Raw genomic sequence first — 16,673 nt, forward strand, 5'->3', positions numbered from 1 at the left:
GACTTGTTTCTTTCACCAGAAACCTCCTTTATTTCTCATGTTTTCAAAATAATTAATGCTACAGAATCAAAGTTGAACCATCTTTTTCTGTTTTAATAAATATGTGCTATCTTACCAACACAAAAACCTTCTGAAATATATAATCCTCCCCAGGCCTCTCACACGTCCATGTTGAGATGAACAATTCCAGACTCTAGAGGTGTTCTATTTGATTTACTTAAATGGGATCAAATCAAACATAGCCTTCTGGAAAACTGCTCTTATAACTATGTTGCTTTTTTTCCATGTCAGTATCTCCAGAGCTACCATTTCCTTTTTAATAACTGTACAGTACACCACTAAGTAGATGTGCTGAGCTTGCTTTCTTTTGCCATTATGGTTCACTTACTGACTTGACATGCTCATAAAACAACTCAAATACATTCGTGCCTCAGGATTTTCATTACTTTGCTGTTCCCTCACTTCTTTCAGATCTCTGTTCAAATGATATTTTGTGGGACAGACATTCCTTGACTCTATCTACAACACTACCTCCTAATGTTCTCTATCTCCTTACACTTATAACCACCCGATATATTTTATTAATTTGTTTGTTTTGTCTGTCTCCCCCAACTAGAAAGTAGAAAAAGTTGTGTGCCAGTTACCAGGCACTGAGAATACCACCTTGACCTTCCGTTGTATCCTGAGAACCTAGTAACTGGCACACAACGAGCAATCAATAAATGCCGTTCAATTAATCCTGCTGACTTGAAATGTCTTCTGTATTATATTCTAAAACCCATAAAAACTTGCTTTATTTCTGGACTTCCCATATAATTCCACTGGTTTATCTATGTATCTTGTGCCAGTACAAAATGGTTTTAGTTACTATAACTTTGTTTTAACATATGCCAAAATCTTTCTTTTTAAGGTTTTCCTCATTATTTTCATGTTTATTCCCACCCAATGAACATTAAAATCAATCATCATTTCAAAAAGTATTGAAATTCTCATTAGAACTACAATGATATAGGATGACATTTAAAAACAATTAAGGCTTCTTAGATAAAAAACAAGATATGCCTCGCCAATAGTTATTCAAATCTCCTTTACAATTTTAAGTGGGACATTACAGTTTTCAATATTCCTGGGGTATATATGGTAGTAGTGTTTAAAAAAAGCATCTTTCTCACCCACTGTGTTTGTAACTGGTTGTTACTTTATATTTTATTAAAGCTATTGCTTTTATATACGTGTATTTGTGTGTGTGTGTGTATATACATATAAATATTTCAGCATATTTTGTGTGTGCACACACACACAATTTTAACACGTGTCATTTTACCAAACTTTTATTTAAGATGTTTCAAGTGATTCCCTTGTATGTTGCACGCATGCATATATGCAATGTTATCATATGTAAATTATGACAATGCCCTTCTTCTTTCCACTAATTCTCTCTTATTGGATCCCTTTTCTAACCCTATTGGGTAACTGGTTAGTACTTCTAAAATACTCTTAAATAACGATTCAAGAAGACAACTTTTTCTCATTCTTGTCTTTATTTCTAGTAATTTACCAATAATTATTCAGGCTGTTAGCTTGTGATACATATTGTTATCATGTTAAAGAAATATCCCTCTACACTTCCTTAGTTAGCAGTTTATATTTCTAGCAAATGCCTATTGAACACCTACTAAGACAAACATATTGGTTGTCAGAAAAGTCATGATGCATTTTTGCAACAAAAAACAGAAAAAATATGTCATGACTTTTCCGACAACCCAATATTATTTTATTTCTATTAAAATGATGAATTACAAAAATAGACTTCCTAAACTGAAACATCCTTGTATTCTTGGGATAAAATTTACTTGACTCTGCAAGTTAATTTTCTAACGAAAAGCTGGACACTATTGGCTAATCTCCTTTAGAATTTCTGGACTAATATTCTGCAGAAATGTTTCATATTGTCTTTGTAAATTTGGTGTTTGTGTCATATTGATTTTGTAAAAAGTTCCAGAAAATTTTATTTCCTAGTACTGAGAACTCGTTAAAATCTTAGGTACTAAGGTACAACTGTCTACATTTAAATTTCAATTTTACTACCTTCATAGTTGTTTGACCCTGGATAAATTCTTTACCTCTGTAAGGTTCAGTTTTCTTAACTTTAAAAAGAAGACATAGAGTTATTATGAAGCTTAACTGGGGCCAATTCAGGTGAAAGTCTTAGAACAATGCTTGCATCATATATAGACCAAATAAATGTTAACATTAATAGATGCTCTGGTTTCTAATACAATCAGGACAAATGGTTAACTGAAAAAATGGGTTAAAGGAAGTCACTTAAAAAAAAAGTACACAGATACATAATTCAAGTATTTTATTTTAACTGAAAATTTATAAATGTACATTTATTCTTCAATCTTCTGACATACAGCAAGGCCTTCTCTTTGAAAAGAGGAGTCACTGGATAGGATTCTGCATTAGCTTTCTTACACGAACCATACCCATAACATATCACCAAGGATTTAAAGTATAAAGTCCTCTAAATTTTTATGACTTTTCTAACTTATAGTTACGTGCCCATCCCTAATTAATTTGACAGCATCTTTGTTGTCTTTGTAAAGCACTGCATCTATGTTTAATTAATGACAAACATACAATAAAAAGTTGGTATAAAAAACTGGAAAAAATTACCTCTTGGTCATCATACTCTTCAACTAGTGGGATAAATACATAGTCTTACTAAGAGTGGTAGCCTACTAATATTCTGCAAGCTGCAAATATTCAGCTTACCATGTTATTAAGCTAGTATTATTTACAGAGGAATGGAAAGCATCTATTAATACAGTAAGTCTGTTGAAGAGAAAATTCATAGTATATATTGGTTATCTGTGCCACATATCAATATCTTTTCTAAAAGTTTTCATCCAATTTTGAAACAGTCATGCAAATCTTACAAGTTGCAAATTAACGTTATTACATATGAAACCCTAAGCTTTTTTAAAAAAACGAAATTTGTTTTAAAATAGTAGATGAAGAGAAAGGTGACTTATAAACTAGGTCCTACAATGGGCTCCAAATAATGAAGACCTATCCTTGTGGATATATGCATATATTTTGCTGTGTATACACATAGACAGATACACATAAATATGTATGCATAGATGTATATAAAAGTTATTTCTTTACAATATCCCAAAACATTAATTCTTCCTTACTGTCATACTTAAAAAAAAAATTATCTTCCATTCATTCTCTCTCATATTCACTGTTTCTTTCCAGTCTTATCTTTTCAGCCTCAAGCCTTTTAATTTAATCACAAAAGGACTGAAGAGCTTTAAGATCCTTAATTTTACTAAGTCAAGTATCAATGTGCCTCCACTCCAGTTTTTCCTCCATTCAGCAATCATTAGCCTTCAAGAGAACCACGCTGTTCTCTTCCTGAAAACAGTCTGAAAGATTTAAAATTTCCTATAGAGAATAAAAATATCCACCCAGCAAATATTACAATCATGAGCTTACCTTATTAATTCTAGTTGTGCAAGTTCCTGATTTGCTTGAAATATAGGTTTTTTAGTGAAGAGTTCACCAAGGATACATCTAATGAAAAAAAAATACCCACCATTACCAAAGGATATAATTTTACTTTACTAACAAAAGTTTCAAGTAAATTAAACCAGTCAAAAAACCTATCTTACCCACAGCTCCATACATCAATAGCTGGTGTATATCGTTCTTCTCCCAATAGCAATTCAGGTGGACGGTACCATAAAGTGATGACCTTGTTAGTATACGGCCGACTAAAAAAAACAAAAGCAATACAGTTAGGGGCCGGGCAAGTGGCGCGATGGTTAAGATCTGGCTTGGGACGCCAGAGGGCCCCGGTTCAGATCCCACATATGAGGGCCAGTGACACTGCCCTCCACAACTAAGATGCTGAACAACAGCTCAACCTGGAGCTGGGCTGTTCGCCAGCGATGGCATAGGCTACAGACCCTGTGGCAGTGGGTTGCCATGGGCTACCGTGTGTAGCCAGCAGCCAGCGTGAGCAGCCAGCAGCCGCAGTGAGCGGCCGTCCAGGAGCCGGCGACTGATCTGCCTCGCCCAGGAAGAGCGCAATGATGGTGCCAACCTGGGCCAGTGAAGCAACGTCCTCCACAATTAGACTGAAGAACAAAACAACAGCAACTTGTCTGTTTCCCCTTCCCCCAATTCCCCAGCACTGTTCCCATCCCCCCAATTCCCCAATTTAAAAAAAAATCTTTAAAAAAAAAAAGCAATACAGTTAGTATCTGTTAGAATAAGAGATTCTCTTAGGAAACATTATTTTGACTAATCAAAGCACTTCTCCAATCCTAACTAAAACCACTTTCATATGCCTACCAAATACAGATATGCTATGATATCTAATATATGATAAAATAAATCTGAAAGCAACGTGATTTACTGTAAAATTCCCTTAATATGCTATTAAAAAAGTAGTTGGCTAGTTTTAACTGTAATTTGGTCAAAGAAAGGTCTTTTTAAAACTCAACTGTTCAGCACTGCTTCTACCTTCCATAATAACTTTGAAATGGATTTAAAGGGAGTTGATTTTTGACCAAATCTGGCAAATTACTAATGTGTAGCAAGATATATAGTTCAAGCTAGAACCACCTAACGAAAGTTTTCAACTGGGCATACCTTTTGCAATCTGATTTCAACCCATTTAATATGTGAATACTAAGTGCAGAAATGTAGATTGTAGTAGTTGAAGTCCATGCTGCAAAGAACCACTAATAATAGGTATGTTACTTTATCAGATGTTTCCTTTGTCACCGTCTAGCAGAGAGAACCTATACACATGGTGACCTTTTTATTTATCATAGAAGAGACTATCTAGGGAGTTGTATTAGGGACAAGGTTGACCATCACAGTACAAATTCTCTGGCACAGTGTTTTCAATCTTCAGACAATGATCATGTTCTAGCTGATTCACTAAGAAGTGAGAGGTGGTTCTTCAATGGATCTGTGGTTAGTATACATACTTCAGGGTGATGACTTATGTCTTTAAATTCTCAACCTCTCTTTCTGGATATCGTCCAAATCACATGGATGCAAAGGCCATGTCATAGGAAATTTGCCAGGAAGGCTGTATTCCAAGCCATTCACTTATCTTGGCTTAGATCTGGACCAGTTTGGGGAAGGAGGAAAAGGAGCATATAATTTATAAAGCAACTTCCTCTTGCCAACTATAGGTCTGAAGTTCCAGTAGCGTAAGAGCTCAGCAGCCTACTCTAATTAAGCTGGACTTAATCACCTTTTAAAAATATGTTCACCTCTTTCAAAAAAAAAAAAAAGTTCACCATTTTATGCCTCAACTCCTTTTAAATGTGAAATTCCTTATTTTTTTATTCAAATTCTATATATACCTCCTTCTAGATATAGTGAAAGACCCATCTCCATAAAGTATAATCTCTGTTTACAATAGATTTATTTGCACGTTCTTAAATTTATATTATACTTACCACTGTACCACTTTATTTTATATTTTCTATCTTCCCAGAAAATCGAAAGAGCCCAGAGACCGCTCTTTATTATGAACCCCACACACAAAGCCCAGATCATTGCTGGGCATTGGGCAGATGCCTTAATGTGTGTGGCCCTGCAACCTGAAGTGGCACACATGAATTAACTAGCTCAGTGAGAGGACAAAGTTTGTGAAATTAATGATGACTGATTTTATAAAATATTTCAAGGATCTATAAGCATATGAAACCTAAGATCTTGTTACTAAAGTACAACTAGGTATCTACAGTTTCAAGAAAATGTTTAAATTAATATAAATCTGTAAATAGTTAATTTTGCAATCTTTTTATGTTTAAAAAGGTTTTTAAATATATTTTTTAAAAAGCATGTTGAATTATGTGGAGAAATTACACAAATTAAGGTTACTAAATTCTACTGAAAAATGAATATTTCAATAAGATTAATTTACATACTATATATCAAGTTTCAGGCAACATTTAGAATACAGTCATCTCTAGCAGTTAAAACTAGACTAATTTTTTTAACTCTTATCAAGTTAATAGCTTTTTAAAATATTTCCAAATGCTTATTTTCTGTCAAAAGAAAAATAAGGACTAGGTAAAGGCTGAGAAATAATTTCAATAAAACAAAGTACCATCCTGACATTTTTCTTAACGTTCACAGAAATATCAATAGAGATCAGAGACTTTCTATCTGTTCAGTGACAGATTCCAACACCTTGCCCCTAGACATCCCAGAAGATTTGGGCAATAAGGGGAGGTGAAATATGGCTATGGCTTTTCCTACCTTAGGGCCTGACAAGCAGCACTGTATCCCCCCAAAAACCAAGCACTGCCTTACTGGTATGTCCCCAAGATGGCAGATGACTCAGCCTCCTATCTGGTCAAGATAGATAAAATGCAGAGCAGATGCTCAGAGTGAGATCCTAGGCCCCTGAAGTATTTTGGGGTTCTGGATAATTCCAGTTAAAATTTACAAACTAGAATCATATAGAAGGATAACACCTAAATAGGTTCATTGTCTACCTTTTTTCATCAGATGTAAATGAGACAACAGACTTGGTCTTTCATAGTTGTATCTCTAATACCTAAACAACAGGTATTACCTAGGTCAGTGTTTAGCATAGAGTAAGCACTTAATATTTTTAATTGACTGACTTAACATCATAACTACAATCTTTGTTCTTATGTCCATTCTCTCTTCCTTCCTAGTTTCACTCCTACTTTCCTCCTTTTGATATTTCCAAGAAAAATAACTTTTAAATTTCTATATCATAACATTGTTACACAGACAAAAAAGTAATTTTTTTCAATTGATGTCATCTTACAATCACTTGTCTGTTCTTATTACACATGCAAACTTAGAAGTCCTTTACGTACTTTTATCTTAACACATCTAAAAGGAAATTATCTTTTGGTGCAAACCTCCTTCCTGTCTCCACAAACAGCATTACTGTTTATGGCAGAGATTGTTAGGTATCTTCTAACGTCTGTTCTTCCTTTCTTCGATGGTAGTTGCCCACCTACACTACATTTCCCACCTTCACTGCAGTTAGGTGTGGTCACATGATCAAATTCTCACAACAGAACATGAACATATGTGATAGGCGCCATTTCTTGTCTGGCTCATAACAATCCCTCTTTTCTAGCGTCTGGCTGACAGAGATGGTGACAGCCTTGGAAGGCATGTGAAGATGGCAATCTTCCCACCTGGATCTCTGAATGACTCTATGAAGCAGAATCACCACTTGATCTAATGATATGGTTAAATATTCTTAATTATACACCAAGGTAAACAAAAAACACTCCAAATTATGAAGTGAGAAATATATATAAACTTCTTATTCTTTAAGCTACTAAATGTTGAGGTTCTCTTTGTTACAGCAGTTTACCTTATCCAAACTAATAAACCATTTATCCAGTTGCTTAAACAGAAATCTTATAGTAGGAATGGAGGCTAATAACATGTATTCAACGATGAAGTTCTAACAATTCTACATCGTATGATATAATTCATCTCCATCTTCCCAACACCTAAGCCCATTCCCAAGTTCTAGCCATAATCATACTCTAGGGTTGACTGCAACCATCTTCTGATTGCTCTTGCTCCCAGACTTAACAAGATCAATCCATTTTCTGAAGTGTAGTCCAAGTGATAATATAAAATAAAATGTCAATGTGTTACACTTTTAATACACACTGTTGCCTTCTAGAGAATATCCATAAAAGGCCTACAGAATTCTTTATTACTTGGTTCTTGCTCCAATTACACTGAATCAGGGGTTCCTTGAGAAGAATGAGCAAATGCTCATTTTCAAGAGCAAGGAGATAAAAGCCAGGGAGACAGCAGAGCTTGCAAGAAAACTTTCAAGAAGATAGTGGTGCTATCATTATGCTTTAAATATTTTTAATAAACAATTTAAATAAGGTTTTAATAAGCTAGTTTTTAATAAACTTTTAGAAGTTAACATTGACATAGACAATGAAAATGATTTGTTCAAGTCAAGAAAAAAACTTTTGGTGATTTATTCCAAAATTTTGCGAAATAAGTGCCATACTTCACTTTCCACCTAAGTGTTTAATGAGAAGTAAGTGTCAAGAAAGTATGCAGACAAAAGGCCTTTAATCATAAGAGCAAATTCCAAGGTAGGTAGAATTAGTGAAGACTAAGGCCAGTTTCAAATCACCCAATTAATAACCGTTTACAGCATTATCAAGAAAACATTCCATGTTATGATTAGGATGCTGTGTTTACAAACCTAAGAACAAAAGAAAAAGGCAGCTTTTTATGAGGACATTTAAATCTCAGAAAATTAAAGTACTGTTGTAATATGAAAATACACCATCCAAAGTTTAACATATAAATGAAAATCCAGAACCCCCAGAAATGAACATTTCAAACTTGGTCTGCCAGGCTTGGCTACCCATTGCCAACATTCTAAAGATGGCCCTATTTAGATCACAAAGAGAAAACGCAAACCGATGTGACACCTCACACACGATGCTTTATTTTTTCTCTTATGGATTAAAAAACAAAATTACATTCTTGAGAGATGGATACCCAGGCTGTTCACAAAAAGCAAATTCACTCCTATTGAAAAAGAAACAGGACTGAAAAACATATGGTCAGATTCTTAGGTTACAGAATAAATTAATACACTTTAAAAAGGGAAATCTATATAGTACAACTATATAGCAGAATGTTATACAGCTGGGGGGGGGGAAACAAAAAATAGAAAATGAACGACTCCAATTTATTCCCATAATTAAAGTTAAATTCCAAGCTTTAACGTCCATAACCTAGCATCGCGCGCGCGCACGCGCGCACACACACACACACACACACACACACACACACACACACACACACACACAATCCCTCTGCCATTAAAATAGGAAAACAAAACGAAAAGCCTATTCTTGGGTGGCTAGATAGTAAACTTCGTAATGATCCAGAAATAATGGTCTCAACGTTAAATATCCTGAATTGCAACTTTTGCTATATATCTTCATCTGTAAAATCTCATTAATAATTTTTGAAGAGAAAGCAGAAACTATTTCTTGGGAATATTTTGGGAAGTAACACCTAAAAAAACCCCACTTCTTTTGTCATTTTAAAAAACCATCTACCTTAATGTGGCTAACAAAATATTAAAATGTAAAGTCATTAGACTTTTATTAATAAAACTTCCATGTGAAATCTCAGTTAATTTTAAATATCTGATAGTATCAAAATATTTCTCATTTATAAGACCTCTTATTAGATATTCAAAAAGCTTTTAAGGGACATTCAGATATGAAAACATCACACTTGCTATCCTGCTGAAGACTAAAAGAGCATACATCATTTGGCAAAAATAAAATACAGTATTTGACGGGGAAGAGGGCAAAGAACATGAAATTAAGCAGACTATTTGCCACAAAAGATTATTTGCCATCAGCCTAGTGGTATCTCCAAAGCCAACTTCAGAGGCCCCTAGAGCTCTCCACCTGGAAGATACTTTTAGGTAGTCAAGGTTAGATCCAGAGTCTTAACAGGGAAGCACTCTAGTATAATGAAAACAAACAGCTTTTCTGACAAAAGATCCAACTTTAATTCTCACTTAGCTCTGCCACTTACTAACTGTGTGATCTTGAACATACACTTAAGTTTTCTAAATTTCAGTTTATCTTTAAAATGTTCATAATAGGAATAATGATATCTACACCACCCATTGCAGAGGACAGCTTTCTCTTAAAATAATTCTTGTGAAAGGGAACTATATAGAATAAAGTACCATGCACAAATGCTAGTTAAGTTTGTTCCTTTCTTTATAAACAAATACTGACTGAAACTCTGAGCTAGGCACTGCACTAAGCACTAACAGATGCTTGGACCGAAGAGCCAACTGACAATGGGTGTAACTGTTTAGACAGAGCCTTAAAATTCTGGGAGCAATATAGATATAAATTAGAATAATATACTCCAAGTACTATATAAAATAATGAATACTTTTCTCTGAACACATAAATGAAGATGTGCCCAGTGTTGCCTGTGGGATTCAGGGAAGATTTCAAAGGAAGTATTGCCCAACTGCACATTGAAGGAAAATCACAAATCTGTCCGACCGAGGTAATGTGAAGTATAATTCCATACAAAAGGAAACAACTTATGCAGATTCACAAGATAGCCAAGAGCTCAGCTTGTTTACTAAACTGCAAATAGTTCAATCTTACTATTATCCAGGGGGGCAGGGGATGATAGTTGATAAGAATGGCAGGAGAAAACACTGTTAGGGAGAAAGACCAAAGGCAAGAAAATGAATTAAATCTTATTTGTAATGGTCTATATGTGAGAAGTGACTGGATACCTTTAACTAAAGTGGGTAATAAAGGAAAAGGAACAGGAGTTTTTCTGGGGAATGTGAAGATAGGTTTTGTAACAATATGTTTAATTTAAGATACCTAGATTGTCTAGATGTCCAGTAAACACACAGGATTAGAGATCAGAAAAAAGATCTTGAAATTCAGATTTGTAAGTTTGCAGCATTATGGGAATTAATAAGATCCCCCTACATGAGGAGGGGTAACACAGTGCCCTAAAGAATTAAATTGCCTTTCCCATTTTATATGCTCAAAATGTAACCTACTCCATTAGGGCCAAAGGATGTGCAATTTAATCTTGATCTTACAGTTAAATCAGTGATCTAAATGAGATTTCCATTCCTGAAGCTTGTTTAGTGATGTTATTTATTGTTATTCATGTTTTGAGTGATCTTTATATTACCAAGGTTCCAATATTGCCCAGGGTCTCCCAGATCCTTCTGTGTGACCTAGAAGCCCCAGAGCTCCCTGCACTAATCTGTACCAGCAGGGTCCACCAAATCAGCATGACCTTTTTCCAGATCAAAATTAATGAAACAGTTACTATGAATGTATTTTATGTTCAGGGCATATAAAGTACAAAAGTTTAAAAGGCACTTTAAAATAACTACAATTCTAGCTCGAGTGAAAAGACAGTAACACATGTAAAAACCAGTGTTAAGGGAGTTAATTTGATCCTGAATATAATCTCACCTAGTCCTTGGGCAAGTAGCAAGAAGTAATAATAATACGTCTGCCTCCGCCATTAACACCTATACACATAGCTTTGGAAAAATTTAGTTTTGCTTTTAATGGCAATTTTATGAAAAGCCACTAGATGGCAATACGGCCTTCAAAAATGTTCTAAAGGCTTGTTTTGATCACATTAATTTTTAGAACCATGAAAGATGTTTTCCAATACCTTATAAATAAGGATTTTTAGAGACTTTAAGTCCTTCATCTTAAAGTTGAGAATAATGAGGTCTACAGAGACTTGCCCAATATTCCACAACTAGTTAAATGCTAATGCCAGGACTAGAGCCAAAGTTTCCCAATTCAGGACTAAAGGGTTTTATGTTCCTTGCATTAAAAAAGTAAATTGTGATAAGTTATAGTTTCTTCTCCAGAAAAAGAAATTAATTTCACCTTATGTGGAAAGCAATACTTTTTCATATGGCACAATAACAATGAGAAACAGTTACTCCCATCATTTGGAAAAGCATTTGGAGCGACCACTTGTTAAAATAAAAACTCCAAAGAGGATATATCATTGTGACTAAAGTCTCAGGAAAAGTTGGACTTAAAACAGCTACTGAAAAAAATGAACCAGGCAATGAAGAAATGAGGCAAAAACCTCTGTTCTCAAGTTCAGTATTTCCCAACGCCAAATGGGACTAAGTATGAATAGTGATGTTCAAAATGAGAAAATGCTTCTTCAAGTTTAAAGGAATCATTTTCCCTCTAATTTTAACCCAGTGGTTTTCCTTCTTTCTTACATTGTAGCACACCTGACAGTGGAGATCCATATTGGTCACACTCCCTCAATGTTCAATTCCTACATACGAGCTGTAACTCCATCAGTTTTTCTCAAATTCAAAAACAGACGTCCCAAATCAAATGAGTGGGAGATGTGGATGATGCTATAAAGTGGTAAGATGACGTGCTCTATTTTGAAACAAATAAAACACCCTACAATAATTTCTTGAACACTTCAGTTATTCTGTCTATAGCTAATTACTTAGAAAATACTTCAAAGTGACTTAACATTTGGACGAATGCATTATGGTATACCCCTATCTTTCTTTCTGCTTATGACAACGAAGAAATATGAATGAAAAATCATTTGCTGTATGTTTATTTCAAGGAATATCTAGAAAATTTGGGACAATACAGTAAATCTGTTAAAGGCAGATTTCAGTATGTTAGAAATCAATGTTATTAAAATTTACTAGAACAATATATGTATTTTAAAGTTGTTTCATTAAAGTAAGCCTACTTCTCTAACTGATTTTAAAGAAACTGAAATTATTCAAATCTGAAAAAAGAAAAGCTTTAAAGGAGTACATAAACCCCTGAAGGACAGGGTATTTGCTTATAAAACCAAATTAATACATCAAATTTTACCTTACAAATTTGATTAAGCAGAAAAATTCAGTATATACTACCTAAAAACTCAAAGTTATAGGATTTTAAATTTCTTGCATCTTTAAGCTCAAAATTCCTGTATCAACTCAGCAGGACAAGGACCATATCATACCCTGGCACTTAATTAAAACCCAACATTCCATTTTAAAAGATTTGATAGATAAAATTTGGCTTTACAGTCAGTTTTTCTGGACCATATCTATTCCTGTGTGAACAAATATCTGCATAACAAGAATCTGAAATGGGAAATGCTAATTTTGCTGTTCTCCATCCCCACTGAAACCTAACATGAAAACAAGAAAAAGGGTTTATTTTCAAGTATGACAGACACATACTTGTATTAAGAAAGGATGATCTAATTACAGTGAAATCTCAATTAACCAGCTAAGCAGACAGGATTTCTAATTAGGCAGAATTTTCTCCTAAAGAACAGGCACTGAAATTTAGTCATTCAAAAAATAAACTTCAAGTCAAGGTTTGGATTAAGTAAACATTTGGACCAATTCATTTTTTCCTTCAATTTATACCAAGAGGCACTATTATATAGGATGGAAAGAATAAAAAATTGGGAGTTGGAAACCTTGAATGATACATTCTTGACTCTGGCAACAAATGCTTTTTTATTTTTAAAGTCACTCAACCCTTTCTGGGTCTCAATTTTCTCAAATGCAAAATGAGGGTTATAGCTTTTAAGCTCTAGAATAGTTTTAAACTTAAAAAATAAATACCCAATTATATGGCACTTTCTTAAAATATTAACTGGAAGTGGAGTAGGTAAAACAAAACCAACAAAGCTCTGGCTAACATAGGTAGAGTGACCTTAGCCGTGCCCGTAACAACCTGTCCAAACCACAGTTTCTGAGGGATTTCATGGAACAAATGGATCCAAAGCACACCATTTAAAAACCTCTAAACACTAAACAATGAAAATAATTTTCAGAATGATATCACAGGCACTGCAAGGTTCAAAACAAAGATTTTTTCACTCTAAAAAATTCAAACAAAAGAGGATTTTTTCAACTAACCAGAAACTGGCAAAGAGTCTGTGAAAAGTAAATATCTACTTCTCAGAATTCTAAGTAACTGATATTTCATTATATTAAATATGGTTACACTAAAGAAATCAGAGTTGCCATACATAAAAAAATGTGAGATTTAATATGTATCTAAAAATGAAGAAACAATGCTGTCTGAAAGGAAAGAAATGGGCTAAACTAGAGCTTTAATAAACTCAGTTAATTCAAGTTTATTTACATAAAATCCACTACTTCACAAAAATATTTTATTTTGAAATTACACATTAGTTCTAATAAGACAAGTCATATTTCACTACCACCAGGTACAAAAGGAGCCAAAGTGGGCAACATATGCCAACTTTAGCCAGAGAAGTGCCACAAACAGAAGCGTCAAGCGCCACAAATACTGAACTTCTTCACAATAATTTATTTAAATAAAAGGTTCTAGGGAGGGAGCTAAAAACAAACAAATTGTAGACATAACTAATTTTTTAAAAAGGGAGTCCAAAATAATAATTAAAACAAAGTTTATAAGTTTAAACATGCAATATAAAAAGCATATATACTAAGGTTTTTCACTAAATATAAAAATTACAAACATCTTAATGTCTCAACATGCAATAGAAATTTAAGTATAAATTTCTAAAACAAATCTTAAGTTCACTTAAGTTACATATAAAATGGCACATTCTAAAAGAAATTTTATTTACCTAGAAGTGTTAAAAAAAGTATTTTAAAATTGAGATAAATGTGTAAAATGTTGTCAATCCAATTATGGTATAAACTTTTACTATTCCATTTATTTAACCATGAAAAGTAGATTTCCCTTTCCTTACAACAATAAATTATCAATAAGGTGTTCTTACTATAGCTTCTAAAACTGGTCTCTAGTGTCTACAATATTTATTTGAAAGTACTCTTACCTTTCTTCTGAGCTATACAATCGAGCAAGTCCAAAATCTGCAAGTTTTATCTGCCCTCTGGTAGAAGTAAACAAAATGAACAAAAGGTTAGTCTACTTTGAATTGATCATACACATTCATATTCTATTCCTAGAGCTAATAAAAAATACACTTAAATAAACTTTAATCACACTGCAGTACCCAAGGTACTATTAGATAAAGGCAAGTAGAAAGTCAGGATAACATAAGGTAAAAAATTAGTACTTTTCTTTGGGTAATTTCAGCTACTATAATACTATTTTTACTATTATTACAATTATTATAGTAGTATTACAAAACAATATTTCAGCACCATTTAGTTCCTATTTACAAAAGTACATGTCAATGAAAATAAACAAAATGAGGTAATGTCTACTATTTAGTAATAAGACAAATTATCTGTTCAAGTCAATAATGCTCAAGAACTAAACCAGTTTTAAATTTATGTTTAATTTTCCATTTCTTAGAGGGGCTGGGTGCATAGAACACTTTATATCAACTAAAATCAGGACCAGGCATACTTCACTTAAACTAACAAATAATACTAATTATGATGGAATTATCAGAGTTCAGGTTATGCTATCATTAAAATATTCAATATAAGCTTTGTATGTTATGTATGTACATATATGTGTGTACACACTTCAAAAAAGTTCACTTTAAACTGTGATGTTTTTAAAAAGCTGTAAATTAAAAAAATTCTAAAATCTATTCTGACACTAAAGCTAAAATCATATTAATTATTAGAAGATCCAGTCACATTATTTGAAATAACGAACAAGAAAGTCAGCTAAGTACTTTATGTATATGGCAAACTATTACTGGAAGTTAATTAACTAAAGTATATTTAACACAATTTCAGAAATATCCCAAGCTATAATATTGTTGACTACATTAAAATAGTTTGAGCAATGAAATACAAAGTGTGATGAAAAACTACAGTGAATGCTGCTGCCGAGTGCCATCCAAAAGAAAGGCAGGAATCTTCAATACGCAAAGCAGGGCATTGAACCTTAGTAACAGGGTGTGACAAGTTTCAACTTGTTCGGTGCAGTCAGTCAGGTGTGAGCTACGGCTGAGAGAAGGTGTGTTTTAAAGTGTGCCATAAATCATCCTCCACCATAACAATGCTCCGTGTCACACGTGGCTTCTGGTATATGGCAATTTCTGTCACATAAAAACATTACGGTGTATGTGTGTCCTCATCCACCTTATTCACCAGATCTAACGCTGTGTGACTTCCGGCACTTCCCCAGTCAAAATGACCATGAAAGGTAAACTGTTTTGAATCAATTCAGAACATGGAGGCAGCCACAACAGTGTATCTAAAGACACGAAAGTGGACTTCCAGACTGCTTTAGAAAGTGGCAAGAACAAAGGGATAAATGTGTTCGAATTGAGGGGGAGTGTTTTGAGGGAGATTAATGGCGATGTGTCTTCTACTGTAATAAATTTTTATTTAAACATTCACCGTATTTTTTTATCACACCTTGTACAGATGAACCCAGAACCTCAGGGGTTTGAACTGCACGGGTCCACTTATATGCAGATATTTTTTTTCAGATTTTTTTCTTTAATAAATACTGTAAAGTGTCTTTTCTCTTCCTTATGATTTTCTTAATAACATTTTCTTTTCTCTAGCTTACTTTTTTCTAAGAATAGAGTATATAATACATAAAACATATAAAATATGTTTTACTCAACTATATATGTTGTCAGTAAGGCTTCCGGTCAACAGAAAGCTATTATAATAGTTAAGGTTTTGGAGAGTCAAAAGTTACACACAGATTTTCAACTGTGTGTGTGTGTGTGAGGGGTTTGGCGCCCCTATGCCCAGAGTTGTTCAAGGGTCAACTGTAACCTAAATTATAAATCCTAACAAAATCAAGGTATACATTTTATAATACTCATTTTGAACACATATATCATACCTATTATTTAGAAGAATATTTGAACATTTAATATCTCTATGCAAAAAGTTCTTCTTATGACAGTAATCCAGACCTTCCATGAGCTGTCTCATAAATGACTTTATGTGATTTTCATTAAAATGAACCAAGCCTGATTCCAGTAGTCCCATCAAATCATGATCCATATATTCAAATACCAGATAAAATGCACCTAAGAACAAGAATAATTAAAACATTAAAGATGTTTATTCTTATGACTTTTCTATAGGTTCAAAATGTTTTAAAATAAAATTCTGCAGTGAAAAT

The 16,673-nt window shown here is 33.6% G+C and overlaps 1 protein-coding gene across 4 annotated transcripts in view; it reads right to left on the bottom strand.

The window, feature by feature from the left end:
* Positions 1 to 16,673, bottom strand: part of CDK13 (cyclin dependent kinase 13) — a 109,937-nt gene that overhangs the window by 25,320 nt on the left and 67,944 nt on the right. For all 4 annotated transcript variants that reach the window (XM_019653833.1, XM_019653834.1, XM_019653831.1 and 1 more), the window contains exons 6-9: positions 16,389 to 16,578; positions 14,440 to 14,496; positions 3,684 to 3,785; positions 3,508 to 3,585 (exon numbers count right to left, since the gene is read on the bottom strand). In XM_019653833.1, coding sequence (XP_019509378.1) covers positions 3,508 to 3,585; positions 3,684 to 3,785; positions 14,440 to 14,496; positions 16,389 to 16,578 — 427 coding nt within the window. The remainder of the gene's footprint in view (positions 1 to 3,507; positions 3,586 to 3,683; positions 3,786 to 14,439; positions 14,497 to 16,388; positions 16,579 to 16,673) is intronic.

This window comes from Hipposideros armiger, unplaced genomic scaffold (assembly GCF_001890085.2).
Source record: "Hipposideros armiger isolate ML-2016 unplaced genomic scaffold, ASM189008v1 scaffold_208, whole genome shotgun sequence".
Taxonomy (NCBI): Eukaryota; Metazoa; Chordata; class Mammalia; order Chiroptera; family Hipposideridae; genus Hipposideros; species Hipposideros armiger.